Source organism: Amblyomma maculatum, chromosome 11 (assembly GCF_055883805.1).
Source record: "Amblyomma maculatum isolate TAMU_Amacu chromosome 11, ASM5588380v1, whole genome shotgun sequence".
In the NCBI taxonomy this organism is placed as follows: domain Eukaryota; kingdom Metazoa; phylum Arthropoda; class Arachnida; order Ixodida; family Ixodidae; genus Amblyomma; species Amblyomma maculatum.
The window spans coordinates 147,130,193-147,149,745 of record NC_139354.1 but is presented as its reverse complement, the minus strand read 5'-3'; the positions used below and the strand labels follow the sequence as shown (position 1 = coordinate 147,149,745).

General features: G+C 43.8%; 1 protein-coding gene across 7 annotated transcripts in view; it reads left to right on the top strand.

Moving 5' to 3' along the window:
* Window positions 1-19,352, top strand: part of LOC146175137 (uncharacterized) — a 31,262-nt gene extending 11,910 nt beyond the window's left edge. For 4 of the 7 annotated variants that reach the window (XR_014701851.1, XR_014701852.1, XR_014701853.1 and 1 more), the window contains 4 exons: window positions 3,752-3,809; window positions 8,407-8,482; window positions 9,263-9,362; window positions 19,106-19,352. Coding sequence is in view for 1 of the 7 variants with exons in the window: in XM_084583603.1 (XP_084439729.1) it covers window positions 3,807-3,809; window positions 8,407-8,482; window positions 9,263-9,362; window positions 17,664-17,719; window positions 17,841-17,932; window positions 19,106-19,123 (345 nt within the window). In the remaining 6 variants the exon portion in view is untranslated. Of the gene's footprint in view, window positions 1-3,751; window positions 3,810-8,406; window positions 8,483-9,262; window positions 9,363-17,663; window positions 17,720-17,840; window positions 17,933-19,105 lie in introns of all 7 variants that reach the window. The other 3 variants (XM_084583603.1, XR_014701855.1, XR_014701856.1) reach the window with 3 other exon arrangements.
* The last annotated feature ends 201 nt before the right edge of the window (window positions 19,353-19,553 follow it).

Here is a 19,553-nt window from a genome sequence, read left to right as displayed (position 1 = left end):
AATGATGGGAGGTTGCGGCCATTGTCTGCACAATGGTGGTCTATTCCTCTCCTGGTGAGGGACTGCGTTTTCCGGAGGTGTTCACCGGCATCAGGTAGCACTCCAAACCTGTTTATGCAATTCCATGGACACGCGTTTTTTTATATTTTTTTATCGGTGGATAATTGCGTTACACTTGCATTTGAACCACGGTCCTCTTGCATGAGAGGCGTATGTTCTACATCTACACCACCGCTGCTACCATTAAAGTTCAGTCTCATCTATAGTAGCTCCTGCTAGGGGGACTAGATTGGGGAGTGTTTCAAATCTCTCTCTCGAAAGGAAAATAACTCTGGTTGAAGCTGGAGCCTGATAGAGAGTGGAAAATAACTTCCATGTGCTTCAAGAACATCATCCGGCTTGTTTGTGATGAAACCCATAACTAGATCACGGCCGCTCAATGGAAGCTTCCATCGAGCGGCCGTGACTAGATCTACCAAGTTATTAAGGAAAGTTCCGTGCGCGCTATAAAGCGTCGAAAGAGGCGCCTGCTGCACTAATGTTCCCTTTCCACCGCTCAGCGCGCCCCATATCCCTAAGGCTATCCCAGCGACGTAGAAGCAATTTTCAGAGCCGGATGCGCTTCGAAGAAAGTGCTTCAGTGACCTCTCGGCAAGCAGAAAGAGGCTTCTAAAGCAGGAGGATGACGTCAGAGACTGTTGTAAACTCCTGGCGCTCGTTCCGTGTCCGCCTCACTTCCGCCACTCTGAAAAAGCCACGCACTTAAGCTTAATTCGTTCCCATCCAGCACCGAATAAATTCGAATTGGAACTCAGTATGTTTCTGAGAATACCGGAGACTTCCTTAACGAATTCCTGGTCCTCTAGAAGCCGCGAGGTGAGGCGCGAAGTCCCCTTGTCGCGAGAGACCAGAGCACAGACCACACGGAGTGGATGCCAGAAGCTAATGCCGGAGAGACATAGAAGCAGTCTAGCCTGCCCGATATGTGTCACCCTGCTCAAGCCAGGACTGACTGTCCCTAGCGGAGCACGCTCTAGGGGTCAACTAGATCTAGTTCCTCCACCAGTTCCCTAAACGCCTGCGCCCCCTGCTTATGGCGCTCTTTGGGCGGAGTGCTCTGAGAAAACAGGCGATCCTCCCTGACGCGAACATGGTCAAAGTCACCAACCAGACCCACAATAGATGGACCTACTACCTCAGAGTCAACGCGCTTACAGAATACACCCTCATCATGCCTTTTTCCATTCTCTGAGGTTCCTCCACGTCTGCTACCGCACTTCAGCCTTAATATGCCGCCAGAATATTGACCCTCTCACAGGCAGCCACGCCACTAAATCACCGACCTTGCCCTTGTATTAGACACTTTTGGGATGTACACTATGCACGCTCGCTACTGATCTGCGCGGCTCTCGCCCTATTGGGGAGGGGCGGGGGCATTGCAGGAGTCCTCTAGCGACCATCGCGCCCCGCAAAGTCACAAGCCACGGCACTGCGCCGGACAAGGAAGAAGTTGGCACGATGGGCGGCCGCGCAAGCCGCCCCAATAAAAAGTCTCAGTTCGAACCTCCACTCTGTCAGAGCATGTCCTTCGTCGTAATAGCTCCGACAATTGCAAGACTTACTGTGTGTGGAATAGCTGCAGGTATTTTTTTGAGTACGTGCCTGCTAAATTACCTGTGTTTGGTAATTTGAATTCGTAATGGCGAATTTCCCCAACTTGTGCCGTACAAAAACAGAACATATCATTAATATGATGTCAATAAACGTTTGTAATTCATATTTCCGCTAGCCAGTTTATACTCAATGGAAAGCCAGGAGCCTCTTATACGAGTACGGTCATAAAGCTGTATATTGTGCATGTGCCGGCCTAAATATTTGTTGCAAACTTTTATGAAATTATCGCGAAATATTCTGGGCAGCCAATGTATAAATTGTTGTAGGACTAGCGGCTCAATTCTTAAATGGGCGACTGTAGTTGGCATTGAGGAATAACTAAAACAATGAGTTCACAAGAACCGAGAACAAACATATTAGTTTTGGGTCTTAACATAAATTTGGCTTCTCGTCCAAAAGTACTATCCTTTTCAATTCGCGCGCATCTTAGCTACATGATGACCCCAATTGCTGGCAATTAAGTCAGCTCAGTGCGCATTTCGCACTTACTAGTACGCCCGAAACACTATTACGAAGTATGCGATTGTTGCTCAATTGCCAAAACATGCCGCTTTAATTTCACTTCTTTGTAACGTTTTTTACGGTAACGTCCGCTTTATATGTCATCAACGTGTCATCGCAACACGTCCTTGTTATAAATTGCCATAAATAAAATTCAGAAAGAAATTAAACCAAAAGCAAAACTGAAAGAACGCTTCCTCTATTTCCCACTTGACACCACTTGCCAAGAAGCTCTTCGAAAGCGCAAAAATTCGAATAGCGAACCATCGCTAGCGGGCGAAACTCATCGAGGCATGGCAGTTGATGTTCTGGGTCTGTTTAACGTAATTTCGTTGTCAGCGCTGAAGTCTGAAGAGCTTAATTCGTCTTCCGGGTCGTCACTGTTGCTGCTCGCATCCAAAAACGAGGTCTCCAATTCGTCAACTTCCGGGGAACCGCGCTTTTTCCGCGGAGCAGGAACGCGCGACGTTGACGCATGAAGTAAATAAGGAGCACCGATCACCTGAATCCAGAAACCACCTGGACGGGTGCTGCACGGCGGAAAAAATAAAACCAAGAGCAAAAGTGAAAGATGGGTTCCTTTAATTACCAATGGTTGACGCCACTTGTCAAGGAATGCTTTGAAGAGGGAAAATTTGAATTGTGAAACCATGAATAGCGGGATATCGACGGGCCCGCTATATATAGCCCGCTATTGCTGGTTCTCTACATCGACATCAAGAACTTTATCTTCAATTAGAACTTGGGCTGTCGATGGGAATAGGCGCGGACAGGAGTGTGTGAATTTGGGGTGTCGTCTTTTGTTCTTTTATTTATTTTAGTTTTGTATTTTGAATGCTGTAATTTTTACGCCACATGCTTGACTTGTAATGTTACTTTTTTCCTGGTCTTATATGTATACGGTGTTCTTCCTGGTGTCCGTAAACGTTGAAGTGAGCGCTAATTGGGTTCATTTATTTCTCTCTCTGTCCGTGTTTGGCTGCGCTCTTGTAAGTAATGGTAATGATATTGTTTGTCTTGAAGAAGTGAAGTATGTCGATCATCGCTTTGAGAAACTGTTGAAGTCATCATCCGTTCCGCCTATATTAACCGTAGATCACCCGAAACATGGTTTGATATCTTCGGTTTATATACACCGCTTATGGCAAAAACGTGACAAGTACATGACCTCCATTTCCACCCAGGAAATGTGCCAGCTAGTGGATCTATTGGATCTATTTGATTTTGTGTCGCTCGTTTTGTAAAGAAACCCTTCAAAATAGAGGTGTCTACATTCGTGAACACATGTGTCTATGTGCTTAGAAGACATTGCGAACTTCAGACTGATAGCAAAAAGGAGGCTGCTCGTAGAGCATCCCGCCTTGTTCCAATCGTTAAAAGCAAAGGGCTTCCCAGTACCTACCCTACATGCCGAGGAAACCACATTCCCGAAATGTTCATGATCAATCTCTTATAACCGAAAAATCCAAGCTGCAACCCTTTTCAAAAATGTCTTCTCAGATAACTTTCAATTTCAATTATCTTGCATTTTAGTGCCTTGCGTCTTTTTGTATGTTTCATGATCCCTGTATGGCAGAAGGGAAAGCCTTCATCAAGTAACGAGCGTGTAAAAGGTGATCGCAACCTACCATATGGTGAGCCCCTTTCAATTTTTATGTGTGTGATTAACTTATTCTTTCCAATTACTAATCTTGTTTTCAGTTCTACGATATTCTGTATCGTTGCTGCCACCACTGAATATTTTAGCAAAAGCGCGGTTTTCGTGCAGCCGATATTTTTGGGGCTTTTTGCCGCACAGTCACTACCTTAATTTAGAACTGAATAAACACAACTTCAGTTAAGGAGGGACTTTGCTCCGTGGCTACCATAACCACGCTCCCTGCGGCCCAAGTTTTCATCCGCACTGACACACTTCAAGCAGTTCGTTTGCTCGGACGTTTCAACCGTTGCCCCAAAATATGTCGAAACATCCACCAACTTGCGGGGCGCATCGCGCAGTTAGTACATATTGAGTGGGTCCCACAGGACATTCTGGCTTCCCAAAGTCAAGCAGATTTAGCGATCCATCTCGTGACCTAAGTCTCACCAATACCAAGGCTCCTTGAAGTGGACGAAGCTTCCCTCCTATTATGATGAAAGGAACATCTCCGGCGCCACACAAGTGCTTTGATCCCTCCGTGGCGGTATCCCTCCCTCACGGCCTCACCCGTGCATAAGACGTTGCGCTTAGGATTATCCGGGTAGCTGTTGCCCTCAAACCAGCTGTCATTAGAACGTGGTCTCACTTAAGACACGTATATCCCCTCCCAGTGTGTCTGACGTGTAAAATCGAACATGTTGAAGCGGACTACTTGCTGTGGGACTGCCAGCACTGAAACCGACAAGATTCTAGCACTTAACATAGCTGGCATTTCAGCAAGCAATCCTGCCTCGTATCTTGCCTGGACGGAGGAACCACATCATCGCTCACCTCTCATCATCATCATTAGCCTGATTATACCCTCCGCAGGGCGAAGGCCTCTCCCATGTTTCTCCACTTAATCCGGTTGTGTACTAGCTGCATCCACTTGACCCCTGCGAACTTCTTAATCTTATCCGCCCACCTAACTTTCTGCCGGCCCCTGCTACGCTTTCCTTCCTTGGAATCCAGTTTGTTACCCTCAGCGACCATCGGTTATCCTCTCTTCGTGCTACATGTCCTGCCCATGTCCATTTCTTCTTCTTAATTTCCACTAGAATGTCGGTACCTTGAGTTATTTCTCTGACCCACTCTGCACGCTTTCTCTCTCTTAATGTTACCCCTACCATTTTTCGTTCCATAGCCCTCTGGGTAGTCCTCAACTTAAATAGAACTCTCTTGGTTAGCCTTCACGTTTCAGCCCCATAGGTGAGTACAGGCAAGATGCAACTGTTGTATAATTTCCTCTTGAGCGTTACCGGTAAGGTGCTAGTCATAATCTGCGAGTGCTTGCCAAATGCGCTCCAACCCAATCTTATTCTTCTTGTTATTTACTTTTCATGGTCCTGATCTGTGGTTACTACCTGTCCTAAGTAGACATATTCGCCTAATACTTCCAGTATTTCGCAGCCTAATGTAAATTGCTGTTCCTTCGCGAGGCTGTTGAACATTACCTTAGTCTTCTGCATATTGATTTTCAAGTCTACCTTTCTACTTTTCCTGTCTAGGTCATCAATCATTATTTGCAGTTCATCCCTCGAGTTGCTTAGCAAGGCAATGTCATCAGCAAATCGCAGATTACTGAGGTATTCTCCATCTACCCTTATCCCTAACAGCTCCCATTCCAAGTCTCTGAATACTTCCTCTAAACAAGCTGTGAATAGAACTGGGGAGATTGTGTCTCCTTGCCTGACAAATTTCTTGATGGGAATTTTGTTACTTTCTTTATCCAAAACTATGGTTACTGTGCAGCCACTATATATATCTTCCAGCACTTTCACGTACGGCTCGTCTACCCCCTGATTTCGCAATGCCTGCATCACCGCCGAGGTTTCAACCGAATCAAATGCTTTTTCGTAATCAATGAATGTTATGTATAAGTGCTGGTTATATTCCGAGCATTTTTCTATCACCAGGTTTTTGGTATGGATATGATCGACAGTAGAGTACCCTTTCCGAAACCCTGCTTGATCCTTTGCTTGATTGCAGTCTAAGGTAGTCCTGATTCTATTAGCCATTAGCTTAGTAAATACCTTATACGTAAGAGACAGTAAGCTGATTGGTCTGTAATTTTTAATGTCCTTAGAGTCCCCTTTCTTGTGAATGAGGATAATGTTTGCATTCTTCCATGGTTCCAGTACCGTCGATGACACCAGGCACTGCGTATACAGGGTCGCCAGTTTTTCTAGCACGATATCCACCCCGTCCTTATGCAAATCTGTACTTATCTGATCCTCTCCAGCTGATTTCCTCCTTTTCATAGTTTCTAGTGCTTTCTTGACCTCGTCCTTCGGCACTGGTGGAACTTCTGACTGTTTTTCCCTACCGCCAATATCATTACGGTCCTGACTACTTTGGCTACTGTAGAGATCTGTATAGAACTCCTCGGCTACTTTGACTATATATATATCTTGTCCATATTGGTGATGACGTTGCCCGCCTTGTCCCTTATCGCATACATCTGGCTTTTGCCTATGCCCAATTTCTTCTTTACCGCTTGAAAGCTTCCCCCGTTCTTTACAGCTTGCTCAATTTTCTCCATGTCATACTTCCTTATATCGGCCACCTAGCGCTTATTGATTAGCTTTGATATCTCGGCCAATTCGATCTAGTCTGTTGGATTGGAAGCTTTCATACTCTGGCGTTTCTTAATCAAATCTTTCGTCTCCTTAGACAGCGGACCGGTATCCTCTCTAACTATCCTACCGCCTAATTCTACCGCGCACTCAGTAACGATATCACTAAAATTATTGTTCCTTGCCTCTAGGGTAATGTCGCCATCCTCAGTTAGAGCTGAATATCTATTCTGTAGCGAGATCCTGAACTCTTCTGCCCTCGTCCTCGCCGCTAATTCAACGATGGGTTTCTTTTATACTAATCTGTAGCGTTCCTTCTTCAGATTTAGGCTAATTCGGGACCTCACCATCCTGTGGTCACTGCATCGCACTTTTCCGGTTACCTCTACATCTTGTATAAGGGCGGGGGTTGAACACATTATGAAGCCAATATCATTTTTAGTCTCCCCGTTTGGACTTTTCCATGTCCATTTCCGGTTCTTGAGTTTGCTGAAGAAGGTATTCATGATTCCTAAGTTACTGCGCTCTGCAAACTCAACTAGTAACTCGCCCCTGCTATTTCTAGAGCCAATGCCATAGTCACCTACTGCCTTGTCTCCTGCCTGTTTTTTCCTTACCTTGGCATTGAAGTCGCCCATTAGTACAGTATACTGCGTCGTTCCTTTTCGCATTGCCGATTCTACATCTTCTTCTACATCTTCTACGCTCACCTCTACCTTCTGAAAATCAGCCAACCTTTTCCTTTCATTTATTAATTCCTCATCTAGTACACTACTGATGCCCTGAAGCAATAAATATCGTCACAAAAATAAAACAACAACACAACTTTCAATTGAAACTGGAATTCTCCACAACGCTTGATTTCTTTATTGAAAATTAGAAATGCATTATATCAATACATTTTTGGAATGCTTAATAGACGAAAAAATCAGGTAGAGGTACCAGCAGTTATTTTATGATGTCATTTGCTATACTTGTTGGCGTTTATTTTGCGTCTGCTTTTTCTAATCGACAACACATCCAAGTCCAATCTTGTCTCCAACTGGTGCCCCCAGAACGTGTAAAATGAAATTAAACGTTTGTGAATGCAAGCTAATGCGCGTTTCCCTCACCTCAAATCCTTCTCCTTCATATTACCTGAATGTCATTCCTCTTGATTCAGTTAACTCATATAAGTATCTAGGTATCCATATCACACGAAACATATCATGGCGTACCCATATCGAATACGTGGTTAATAGCACTAATCGCATGTTAGCGTATTTACGTCGCAACTTTTTCGCTGCTCCATCCTCCCTAAAACTTCTACTTTATAAAAGACTAATGCGTCCAAAACTTGAATATGCAACATCACTATAGGACCCTACGCATGATAACTTAGCATATTGTCTTGAACTTGTCCAAAATAATTCCGTACGCTTCATTCTCTCAAATTATATTCGTACTGCCAGCATCACAGCCATGAAAGCCTATCTTTCCCTTCCATTCTTACAATCTCGCAGGAAAATCAATCGCTTAACTCTATTCCACATGATATATTATCACGACACACTACACGATGACTTCATCTCACTACCAGAATACATTTCCCGACGCATCGACCATCGTCACAAGGTCGAAGCCGTTAAATGCCGCACCAAAGCTTTTTTCAGTCATACCTTCCCCGGAAATCTTTCGAGTGGAACCGCCTTCCCTCCGACATTGCAACCGTTGAAGATAAAAGTTTTCGCGATGCACTAGCTGATTTTGTTTATTCTGAAGAAAACTGACTTCGCATTCTTATAACATCCACTGTATTTTATTACCTTTGTATTCTATGTAATCCACTCCCCTCTGTAATACCTTTGGCCCTGAGGGTACAATAAATAAATAACTAAATTGTGTAAACAAGCTTACATTTGAAGTTTTTGCGACTCTTCGTTTTTCTGGTGCCTAAAGCGCAAATAGCATTAATCATCAAGAATATCTGCTTTTCAGGAACATCGAAGCACGAAAATGCTGTGGATCATCATTACAGTCGCAACAATTTGCACAACTCTTTGCTGCAGTGAAAGTAAGCATCATCTTAAAATTGTTCTAAATTTGTAACACCTCGGCCCCTTGTTGTTGTTAAGACTAAAATAGATTTCAATCTCATTTTATTTAGATGAAATCGATCTAAGAAAAGCCTGAGGGGACGGCGTGTTGCGATGTTATTGAGAATATTCTTCTGCGATTATTGTGTTGTGTTGGAGTAATCTTGTACATTCAGAAAAATCGGTAGAAGCATTTAAGAATGGTCATGTCTGGAAGTACGCCAGCGTTCGGCTATGTGGATATATCGTTACCTGCAAATGTATCTACGCACGCTAATGTGATAGGCCGGCAATATTCGGGTGTTTCCACAGCAAAGAGGTGAGAGATGCTGAAAGCTGTCTTGTTTCCTCTCAAACTGCCAAACGGCATGTTCATCTTAATTTCATCAACCCATCTTCATGAGTACAGAAGCTAGAGCCAGCAACACCGGGCTGGTTTAACGTGATGGAACTAGCAATGATTTCGCTGTGTTAAATATAGAAAGTTGCCGGTTTTCAAACGAAGTGTAGAAACCTCCTTCAGAAGAAAGTCAGAGTGAATATGTCTTGAAATTAAGGGGTTAGATATATTTTCGTTACGACTCTTTAGCTTACATTTATGTTCCGATTATCTGACTTTTCGAAGATAAACATTTGTAGTTCTTCAATACATAAATATTGTCCTGGTTTCTGCGTTTACAGAGTGAAGACGTGACTCAGGCTCAGTTGCTTTTCGCCAAATAGTGGATTTCAATTTTTTTGCTGTTCGCTGCTTGCAGGTGTATGCAACGAAACTGTCCTACAGGAGGCAGAGGCGAGAAACTCTACGGGACCCTGTGTCAAGTACACTTGTTATGGAGGAAACATGACGGTGGAGGAGTAAGAGACTTTTTAGGCTCTTAACTTTGAAGCAGACGTAAAAACACGAAACATTATTCTGATGAAATTAACACAGTGTTTCAAATTACTTCAATTTATTTATTTCCTATTTATTTTTTATTTTATTTCCAATACCTAAGAGGCCCCTGGAGTTCAGAGTTTTGAATGAGGGTAAACTTGACAGGATTATCGCGTTTACCAGAACAATTGTTTATTGGCGGTTTTGAAGTGGCTTGGATTAGAAAGAACGACGATTTCAGCGGGAAGCATGATCCTGTCGATGGCTGTTCTTACAAAAAAATGAATTGAGGTGAGTTGTCGTTCGGGAGAGGGGAGGTGCATGTGGCGGGTAAACGGCGAAGGCGTCACTGATGCGACTGGATATCCGGTGAATGACGTGGTGATGCTGTGCTAGGTGCTAAGGCATGAGAAAATATTTGAAATAAACAAAGCCTAGATATCTTACGACGCGCTTGTAAGCTTCGGAGACCGGTATTAGCCTTAAGATTAGTAGAGTTAATCGCGAGACTACTAAGAGAGGACAAGCGCAGCTGCACGTTTTTGGGTTCATTCAATGGTGGATATTATTGTCTGAAGATACGGGCCCCAAAATGCGCCAATCTACTACAATTTGGGTCTTACAAGAGTTATATAAGCTAGATGCTTAACGAAAGAAGGTGACAAAGCCAGGTTAATTCGAAGAAAGCCAAGGGTGTGGTTACCGTCGTTATTAACGGTTGTAATGTGAGAATACCATCATCTCTGGAAATTATAACACCCAAATATTTCAAAGACAATACTGAGGAGATACTAGTTCCGTTTAGCAAGTATTTGTGAGAAGAATAAAGCTGTTCTCTGTAGAAGATAATTAGTGCTGTTTTGTTTTGTTAGCAATAAGGGCCATTATTAAATTTTGACAGCACTCCTCGTCGTTTTCCATATCGACCTGAAGAAATAAATATCATTAGTGTTATGCACGAGACGGTAAATAACGCAATCATGGGCAGAAAGATGGACATTAGAAGAAATGCAGCTGAGTAGGTCATCAATATATACAAGGAACAGAAGAGGGCCCAGTACGGTACCTTGGGGTACACCGGGGAAAAAAGGGGTGAAACTGGAAGTGTAATCGTTAGCGATAACAAACTGACAGCGGGTAGTAAGAAAATTTAGGTTAATTCTTGAAAGCTTTAATAATAGCCGCTTGCGGGAAACCTTATCAAAAGCTTCTGGAAATCTAACAAGAGTGCATGAATAGGAATATCTAGGTCTAAGCAAGAATTATTGACGTTTAGAAACAATGCAAGTTAGGTGTCACATAAATGGCCTTTCTGAAAACCGTTCTTTGATTGATTTTAACTACCTGACAACATAAGAGTAAATAACGTCTTGCATGGCTCTTGAACACACGTTTGTGAGAGAAATGTGGCGAAATGTGTGATCTCAGCCTTTCTGAAATTGAAGTCTTCAAACATGAGGATGGCTGGGTTTGGAAACTGAGAAGTTACATCATGGAGGGTGTCATGAAACTCGGAAACAAAAGTATTAGTTGTTTCAAAGGGGGGGGGGGGGGATGGAGGTGCAAACACCGAACATTAAATGTGGATGCAGATTTCCGTGTTGTTTCATGTGCTCTGCTGTAATGTTTTGTTTGTTCATATATTAATTTTTGCCTATTTACTCACATTATATATATATATATATATATATATATATATATATATATATATATATATATATATATATATATATATATATATATATATATATTGTAAAAGAAGGCTAGGTCGAGACGGCGAGGTCGTGACGGCAAGGACAGCCAAGCCTTGTCTAGCGTTTTAATCCGATCACGAACCCAGGCGCGCGCCGGAGCCGGCGCCGCGGGACGATGATGATGGTATATACAAATGAAAGAAGGTAAACAGAAGGCTCACAATATATATATATATATATATATATATATAGACATGGTTTGCTACAAATGGGCCTGAGGTAAATTCTAACAGGATGTCACACAACTTTCCCGATTTTCTATTTTATTCCAACAGTTTCGGACGGTGCACCGTCCTTCTTCAAGGTAGAATTGAGAATGGAGAATAAGTCCGCACATTACGCCACTGTTAGGAGAGGGAGAAGGAATTCTCGCTCTCCGTCTTTGGAGAAGCAAACATTACTGAATAGATAGAAAGGGCGAAAAGCTCCAGTTGATTATTGGCTGGTAATGCAACAAAGAGGGAGAGAGAAGGAAACAAAACAAAACAAAAGGGGGGGGGAGAGGGGCAAAAAGAGAAAGTGGAGAGCAGACGAATGTTACATACGCTCCGTGCTTCCACGAAGACCACACTAAAAGCAAGACAAGTCTCCCTCGAAGGAAGCCAGAAATTGAGCAAAGGTTCAGAATAATAAAAAAAGGAAAAAAACGAAAAAGTGAAAGAGTGAAAACAGACAACGTGAGCATGCAAACCAGGGCGGCCCGTTCCCCATCGGTGCCGGTGTTCAAAAAACCGTTGGGATAAGAGTTATGTGTTCTAGACGGAGTTGTTCCACCCCGCGACGCGCTAGCGATCGGAGCCAGGGCAGCGCGCTGCTGCGGCGACGAAAGAGCCGTCGGCCAGACGCGCTCTCCCGAAACCCGAAACCCGATGCCGCAGCCGGGAATTCGCGCCAAGTCGTTCCCGCAAGCGTGTCCTAAGTGAAGACGTTTGTTGCGGGATAGAAAACCGACCAGAGGAGGGAGGCCAAGGAGATAAATAACGAACAGTATAGTTTGCGTGAGAAGGAGGAAATTCTTAGGAGCGGGCAAATGGAGATAAAGGCCTCGTCTATTAGTTATGTAGGCTTTTCAGAAAGGCAAAGTTGCCCAATGTTTCATTAATTCCATGCGTTAGGGTCTGAAATTTGTGTATGAAGTACGATTCTCTTTGTCCCTTTTGTCGACTTGTTTGGAAGCCTGATTGAAGGAGAATGACCCGAATGTTTTCGAAAGTGTAGTTTGGAAAGCACAGGTGCTTAGAAAAAGGGAGATTTGGCAGTGTGTGGACGTGGACCTTGTGGTTATTGAAACGAAACCTGAATGGTGTTTCGGTTTGGCCGACGTATTCCATGCCGCACACACCGCAGCTTAGCACGTAACCACATTGGCACGGTCGCAGTACAAGGATTCTTTGTCCTTAAAGGTGAAATCAGAGAAGTTGCCTTTTACAATATTTGTCGCCTGCACATGATTGCAAACTTTACAGCGTGGTTTTCCGCACAGTTTACACCAGGGGTTAGGTCGTTTTAGATTTAACTAACATGTCTGTTATATATATATATATATATATATACGAATTTATTGTCATACCTCGCGAACTTTTTAATGCACCAGCGACATTTAAAAGAATGATCGATACTGTAATTTGTGGCCTAAAATGGAGAACCTCTTTATGTTACTTGGACGACATTGGTGTCTTTTCGTCAATGTTTAACGACCATCTCACGCGCCTGAATGAAGTCCTCACGTGTCTCGGTTCAGCGGGCCGTCAGTTCAACACCAAGAAGTACCACTTTGCACAGAAGGAAATTAAAATATTGGGACACATGGTCAGCCATGACGGCATTCGTCCAGACCCTGAACAAATCATCGCGGTCTTTAACTTTCCTCGTCCGCAACGAACTACAGAATTGCACAGTTGTCTCGGCCTGGCGTATTATTTCCGGCGTTTTATAAGGCATTTTGCAACTATTGCTGCTCCATTTCATGAACTACTTAAAGCACGCCGCCCTTTCGTGTGGACTGAACAGTGCGAAACTGCTTTTAACAACCTAAAGCATGCCCTCACATCAGATCCTGTTGTTGGCCACTTCAGCGACAGCGCTCGAACCATCCTACACACTGATGCCAGTCGTCATGGTCTTAGCGCTTTACTTCTGCAGCGCGATGCAACTTCACGTGAGAAAGTGATTGCCTTCGCCAGTCGGACTATGACTCCAGCAGATAAAAACTACACCATTACCGAGCAGAAGTGTCTTGCCGTCGTCTGGGCTGTCCAAAAAAATCGCCCCTACCTATACGGTCGGCACTTCACAGTTTTGACCGATCACCATGCCCTTTGCTGGTTGTCTTCGCTCAAAAATTAGACAGGCTGACTTGGCCGTTGGATTCTACGCCTGCAAGAATACCATTTCGACGTCGTTTATAAATCGGGTCGCCAACACAAAGACGCCGACGCTTTGTCTCGCTGTCCACTTTCGGAATCAGCTTGCTGTTCTTCTTCAATGCATTTCCTCCCATGACCACAGCCGACCGTCTCTTTCCCCGACGTATATCACAGCAGTTTTTTTTTTGGACGACTCTGAAATCAAACACGCTCTCCGCTCACAGCAATTACCCGATGCCTACTGCCGTCCCATCACCCGCCTTATCGGCGCTTCGGACCCATCCAGTGCTCGGCTTCGCCGACAGCTTCACAATTTCAAGCTCGTAGATGGCATCCTATTCCGCTACGCGTATTGCCTTGGTGAAACTCGCTAGATCTCAGTCGTGCCGCATGTGCTTCGCCCACGTATACTGGCGGCTCACCACAATGACGCTACTGCAGGTCACCTTGGTTTTGACAAAACCTACGGATGCGTGAAAAAACGATACTTTTGGCCTCCGCTATCTTTCAGCGTCGCCAAATACGTCGTATCCTGCCCTCTGTGCCAACGTCGCAAACGGCCGACTTCTTCGCCCGCTGGCCTTCTACAACCTCTTCCCTTACGTAGTCGGCATCGACTTATATGTTCCCCTACCTCTCTCTGATGGAGGTAACCATTGGATTATAAGAGCTGTCGACCAACTTATACGCTACGATGTGACAGCACCTGTACCGACTGGTTCCGCTTAAGAAGTAGCAAATTTCTTTTTGCGATCGATTGTATTGCGTTATGGCGCTCCTCGGGTCTTCCTACGTGACCGCGGGACGGCTTTTTTATTGATAGTCGTTGCCGAAGTCCTTCACGCGTCATCCACCCTTCATAAGACAACCTCAAGCTACCATCCCAGACTAACGGGCTGACTGAGCGATTTCATCGCACTTTAGAGGATATGATCTCCATGTACATCGCACCTGATCACTGAAATCAGGAAACTATGCTACCATTCGTCACATTTGCCTATCATACAGCAGTACAGCGGACGACTGGTTAGTTCCCAATTTTCCTCGTTTATGACCGTCCTCCCACTACAATTCTCGACACTTCCTTCTTCTCTACGCCCGACTACTCCACATCAGTACCTACTTAGTTTTTATCTCGTGTTGCCAGATGCCATCATCTTACCCGCCTCAACACAGCAGCATGCCCGGAAAACCGCAAGAGTCGCTACGATTTTACGCATCGCGTGGTCTCTTTTCGTCCTGGTATTAGTGACAAATTCCACCATCGCTACCTAGGTTCCTACGAGGTCATCCGCCAAACTTCTCTAGTTAACTACAAAGTAACGCCTGTTGATCCCCCAGCCGATCGACGCCACCGTGGAACTGAAATTCTTTATTTATCTCGCTTGAAACCGTTTGTGCGACGCGGTGCATCGGTTAGTTAGGAGCGGCCAGGCTGGCCGCTTCCGGCTCCCCGGGCAATATGGGCGAGCCTTCAGTGGGTCTTCTTTCATTTGTACATGCCATGATCTCCTTGTTCATTTGCACATAGCATCATCTTCGACCCGCGGCGCCGGCTCAGGCACGCGCCTGGGTGCGTAATAAGAATAAAACGCTATACAAGGCATCGCTGACCTTGCCGTTTCGACCTAGCCTTCTTTCAATATATATATATATATATATATATATATATATATATATATATATATATATATATATATATATATATATATATATATATATATATATATATATATATATATATACATACTACAGCACTGTATAGATTTCTCCGTCCCCCTTACACAATGCCTAATGGGCCTGTAAGGTATTTCAAATAAATAAATAAAAAAGATTTGTAGGGAGGATTAATTAGGACATGAGTGCATATCAGAGTGAGATGAGCATCTATGAAGACGCCATCGCCTATCCGGTCCAAGCGGTCGCATCGAAAAATGTCGAAATCAAGCAAGCAGGATTCAACATCACAGTTATTAGATGCGTTCAACCAGGCTCGGTCAGTACTATTAAGTTTCCGTCGAATGTGTTAGTAAGGCAGTTAGTGCACCACTCATCGACAGGAGGCTTCTGACGTAAGTAAAAAGGAATGAGCTATAATTGCGGTTGCTGTTCAGAAATTGAGGTGATACGGAATGCTATGGCTAATGTTGTAACAATTTTTAGTTTTCGTAATCAAATTTATAGACTTTGTCCTTAATTTTATGACTTAGTGCCGGAGTTTGTTGGTAGCATTTTCTGACTTTTGAAAGTTTAAAAGATGTTTTTGGGTCGAGGAAAGTTCGAGGGCAGAAATATTTAATGATGCTAATATCAGATCCCTACCAGTTTTTGGCTACCTCAAGAATCGTTTCTTTACCTTTAAAGTTGGAAAACTTGACAATTACAGGCCTTTTGCTGTCATCTTGATGCTGTTCTAGCCTCTGTGCACTTTCGATATCGCGTGGTTGGATGGTGATTTTAAACGGCGTGGAGGAAAACTCGATGACATTTTTTCCGACTGAGTCCTTGTGTCGCCTTCAGCGTCGGTCAGTCCAAAAAACAGATTTTGTCATCGCGCCCTATCTTCAGCGGCGTGGTCAAGGCGGCTTGTCTCTGCTCCGATATGTTCTGCGTTGCTAGCACAGAACTGCTCGACAACGTTGAAACTTTCCTTGAATTGATTGAATACGCTACATTCTTCTTAAAAATTTGTTAAAGTTTCTTGCATATCTGTGACATTTTTATCGTTCTCTGCAAGTGTACCCAACTTTAGCTTATCATGGGCTAGATCAGTTGGCTACACCCTTCAGAAATAGATGATTGTGCAGTAGATGCCTCATTAGCTGTACTAAATCGGATATTTGTTCCGGGGTTGCCTTCAATATTGCCATATGGCATGAGTAAATTGAAAAGAATGCGACCACAGTCCAAAGGAATCACACAACAACTATGTGTGCTCGGCAGCACTAGCAAACCACGGTGGCTCATCGGCCATACAAATAGGGTGCAATGTCACCTACACGGAAAAGATGGGATCCCAGCGAAGACATGCAATAGCTGGGGTACTGCCGATCCCCTTCGAAGGGTCCGCTTGTGGTGAGCAGTTTTTTTTTTTTGCAGCGCATAAAGAACTGTTAGTGAGGAGACAACGAAAAGCCGTTCTGGAGAATGCGTGCATTAGAGGGCAGCCGGGCTCCGAAGGCACGGAGACTGGCGTTGAAGCATGTGCGAATCCTTGATGAAGCTTGATCCGCTCGTCACCTGGTAGAACATGTCGGGGAACGTTTCACTCGGCTGTGGCAGGCCAGCTTCCACGCCACTCAAATAGCTGGCGGCGCAGGATGGCCGGGCGTTCACCGGCTGTTACAGGGGTCAGAAAAAGGATGTGCACGGAAACGACGAGGTAAAGGCATGCCATAGCTGGTGTGCTGCCGGGCCCACCTTTATAAATGAAATAAAATGCCGTCATCTTAAAACTTGAGGAAGTATTTAATAGTGTGCTCCCCTTTAGAACACTGGCTTGTGCAGTATGCACAGCAGGAATCGTATCTGAAGCATGTTTTAATAATGTCCCTGAGCCTAAAGACGTAAGGAAATATTTTTTTTTATTTGTCGGAGACTGTACTTTCATCGAGAATGCTTCTTTTTAATGTGGAGTGGAGTACTTAGCCAGTTATCTTAAGAACTCGAAGAACGCTGTGTTTGGTAAACTTTTTTCTATCATAGAGCTCGCAGTATATCGCTTCGTGGCCGATGACAAGCTATAAAGCAATACTCGGCAATCGCTTGTAGCATGACTAGCACTGGTCGATCTTTTTTATTCTGTGATTTCGCACACCTTCATTGCACACAGGAAAGCGAAAGTTATTATCTCCCCGATTCATAAATGAACGTGAGGTGCCCGCCGCACAGGGAGGCCCTGCTTCAGTTGCATCAAATATGTGGCGACGCCTCTGCGACAGAAATGCGCGACCAGGTGGTACTGGTCATTTTATTGGCCAGCTCGCAATCAAAGGACCACTCTATAAAGAAAGTTTTGTGCCGAATATGCTGCCATAACATTTTAATCTATTTCTACCCTGGTAGCTGCCGAGGAGTAACTTCAAAAGCTTTTAGTCTCCACGAGCCTTCTTTGTATATTAACACGTCATCGATGATACCACAATGTCCAAAACTATTTCAGCGGCATTGTCGCCGGATGGAGCCTCCCAGCCTCCAGGGAAAATAAATATGATTCTGGTAGGTGCCCAGAGGGGGCTGTGATATTTCTCGTGACGCCACATCTTGATGTGACTGACTTAGTAGTTGCCACCAACTGAAGTAGGTTACTTGTTCAGTTTATTGCATCGTTTTTCTTTAGTTGGACACCTTGTTTCTTCCATGGCAGTGAAAATCGAGCCATTAGCAAGAGCAAGGTTTTGCTGCGGCGCAAGCCTCAACAAACTAAATAAGGTACATACCGCATGAACTAAGGCCTCCCTCGTGTTAAAACCCTCGTGTTTTACACATGATGCCTTGGTTTTGAACATACGGCTGTAAACCAAACAGACCGCGATGCATATTTTAAAATGTCTTGTACTTAAGATCAGTAATTTCTTAAATAATCTCAGAGGTTTTTTGATATTTTAACAAGTGCTGCGTACTTTTGATTAAGTGAAGGGTATAATTTTGGTGCAATATTTACGTGTAATATGAACCTAATGTACCTAATGTTTCCTTAGACAGAATAAGTAACGTATAGTATAATTTTTAAAAAATCTAATATATTTCGCATAATGTTGTATTGAACGAAATTCAATTATTGTGTTCGTATAACCTTCAACGCAGAGCATCAAAAATGGCGCTTTGCAAATGCATCAGCACATAAACTGCGCATCAAAAAATGCTGCTGAAAAAAACATGAGCGCTTGTGATTTTTATTTCATGAATCTCTACCAAGAATATTTGAAAGATGACATTATTTTTCCACAGCAATTAATAAAATGCTTACAGTAGAAATTTATATATGTTTGGGTCAAACGCGGCCAGCACATGTTTTTCCGTGTATTACAGGGAGTCAGCAGATTTGCGGGTCGGTATCCAAGAGCAACAGACGGGCACTATATATAGCATTTCAAGCGCACCGTATACAAATGAAATCATGTGACCTACGGAAGGTGCAATAACTGGAAGTGACCGGAGAACGCTCTCACGCGGAACTTGAGAATAGACGACACTGGCGCCTTCTGTTCAATGCCGTCTCTTAGCGTTTTCCAATTGATGCCGTCAATAACTAGAAACCACCAGCCCGTTTCCGCCCACCTTTGCGTATGCTGTGGTACGCATGCATAAAAAGGGTTCCTGATTTTACTTATGCATGCTAATGTCCCCAATAGCGTTACTGACGCGGATGTTATGGGCAAACAGTCAGCAGTATTGATGCGTCTACAGAAACTGGCGACTCAAAATTAGGCGTTGCCCCATTTGGTCCCTTAAGATTTTATCATCACACAACAAATATCGCGGACATGGGCAAAATCTTTGTTTCGTAAATTATGCATGCACATTATTATAATAATTGAAAATTTTTATAAGCGAATACTGCATACTTATTTAACATGCCATGCCCAATATTTATTTCTGCAGATGCCCGAAACACGATGACCCACTCTGTACAATCCAGCCTGGGAACGGTCCATTCCCTGCCTGCTGTGATGGCCCAGTGTTCTGCAGTTAATACCAAAGTATCTCTATTGCAATTATTTTTATAAGTGTCCGCGAAAGAGACACCAAATAAAGTAATTTAAGAAAAAAACGAAAACAATCAGTGGTATGTACATACATACGCGGATTAAAAGCCGTACCTATAAAGGCAAAATTGGCGTCACAGCTATATGACCTTGGATGCTGTTGTGCTGCCTTAAATCCAAGCCCTGTCTGCGGCGTTTGTGCGCCGTACTCTTTATCATTCAAAAGCGGCACCGGTGGAAGTGGGCTCGCACAAAAGTGCATTTCACTTTGTGCATTTCATGTCTCCACAACCCATCATGCCTTTGCTGAAAAATTTTGTTTTAATAAATCGCCCTCTAAAAAC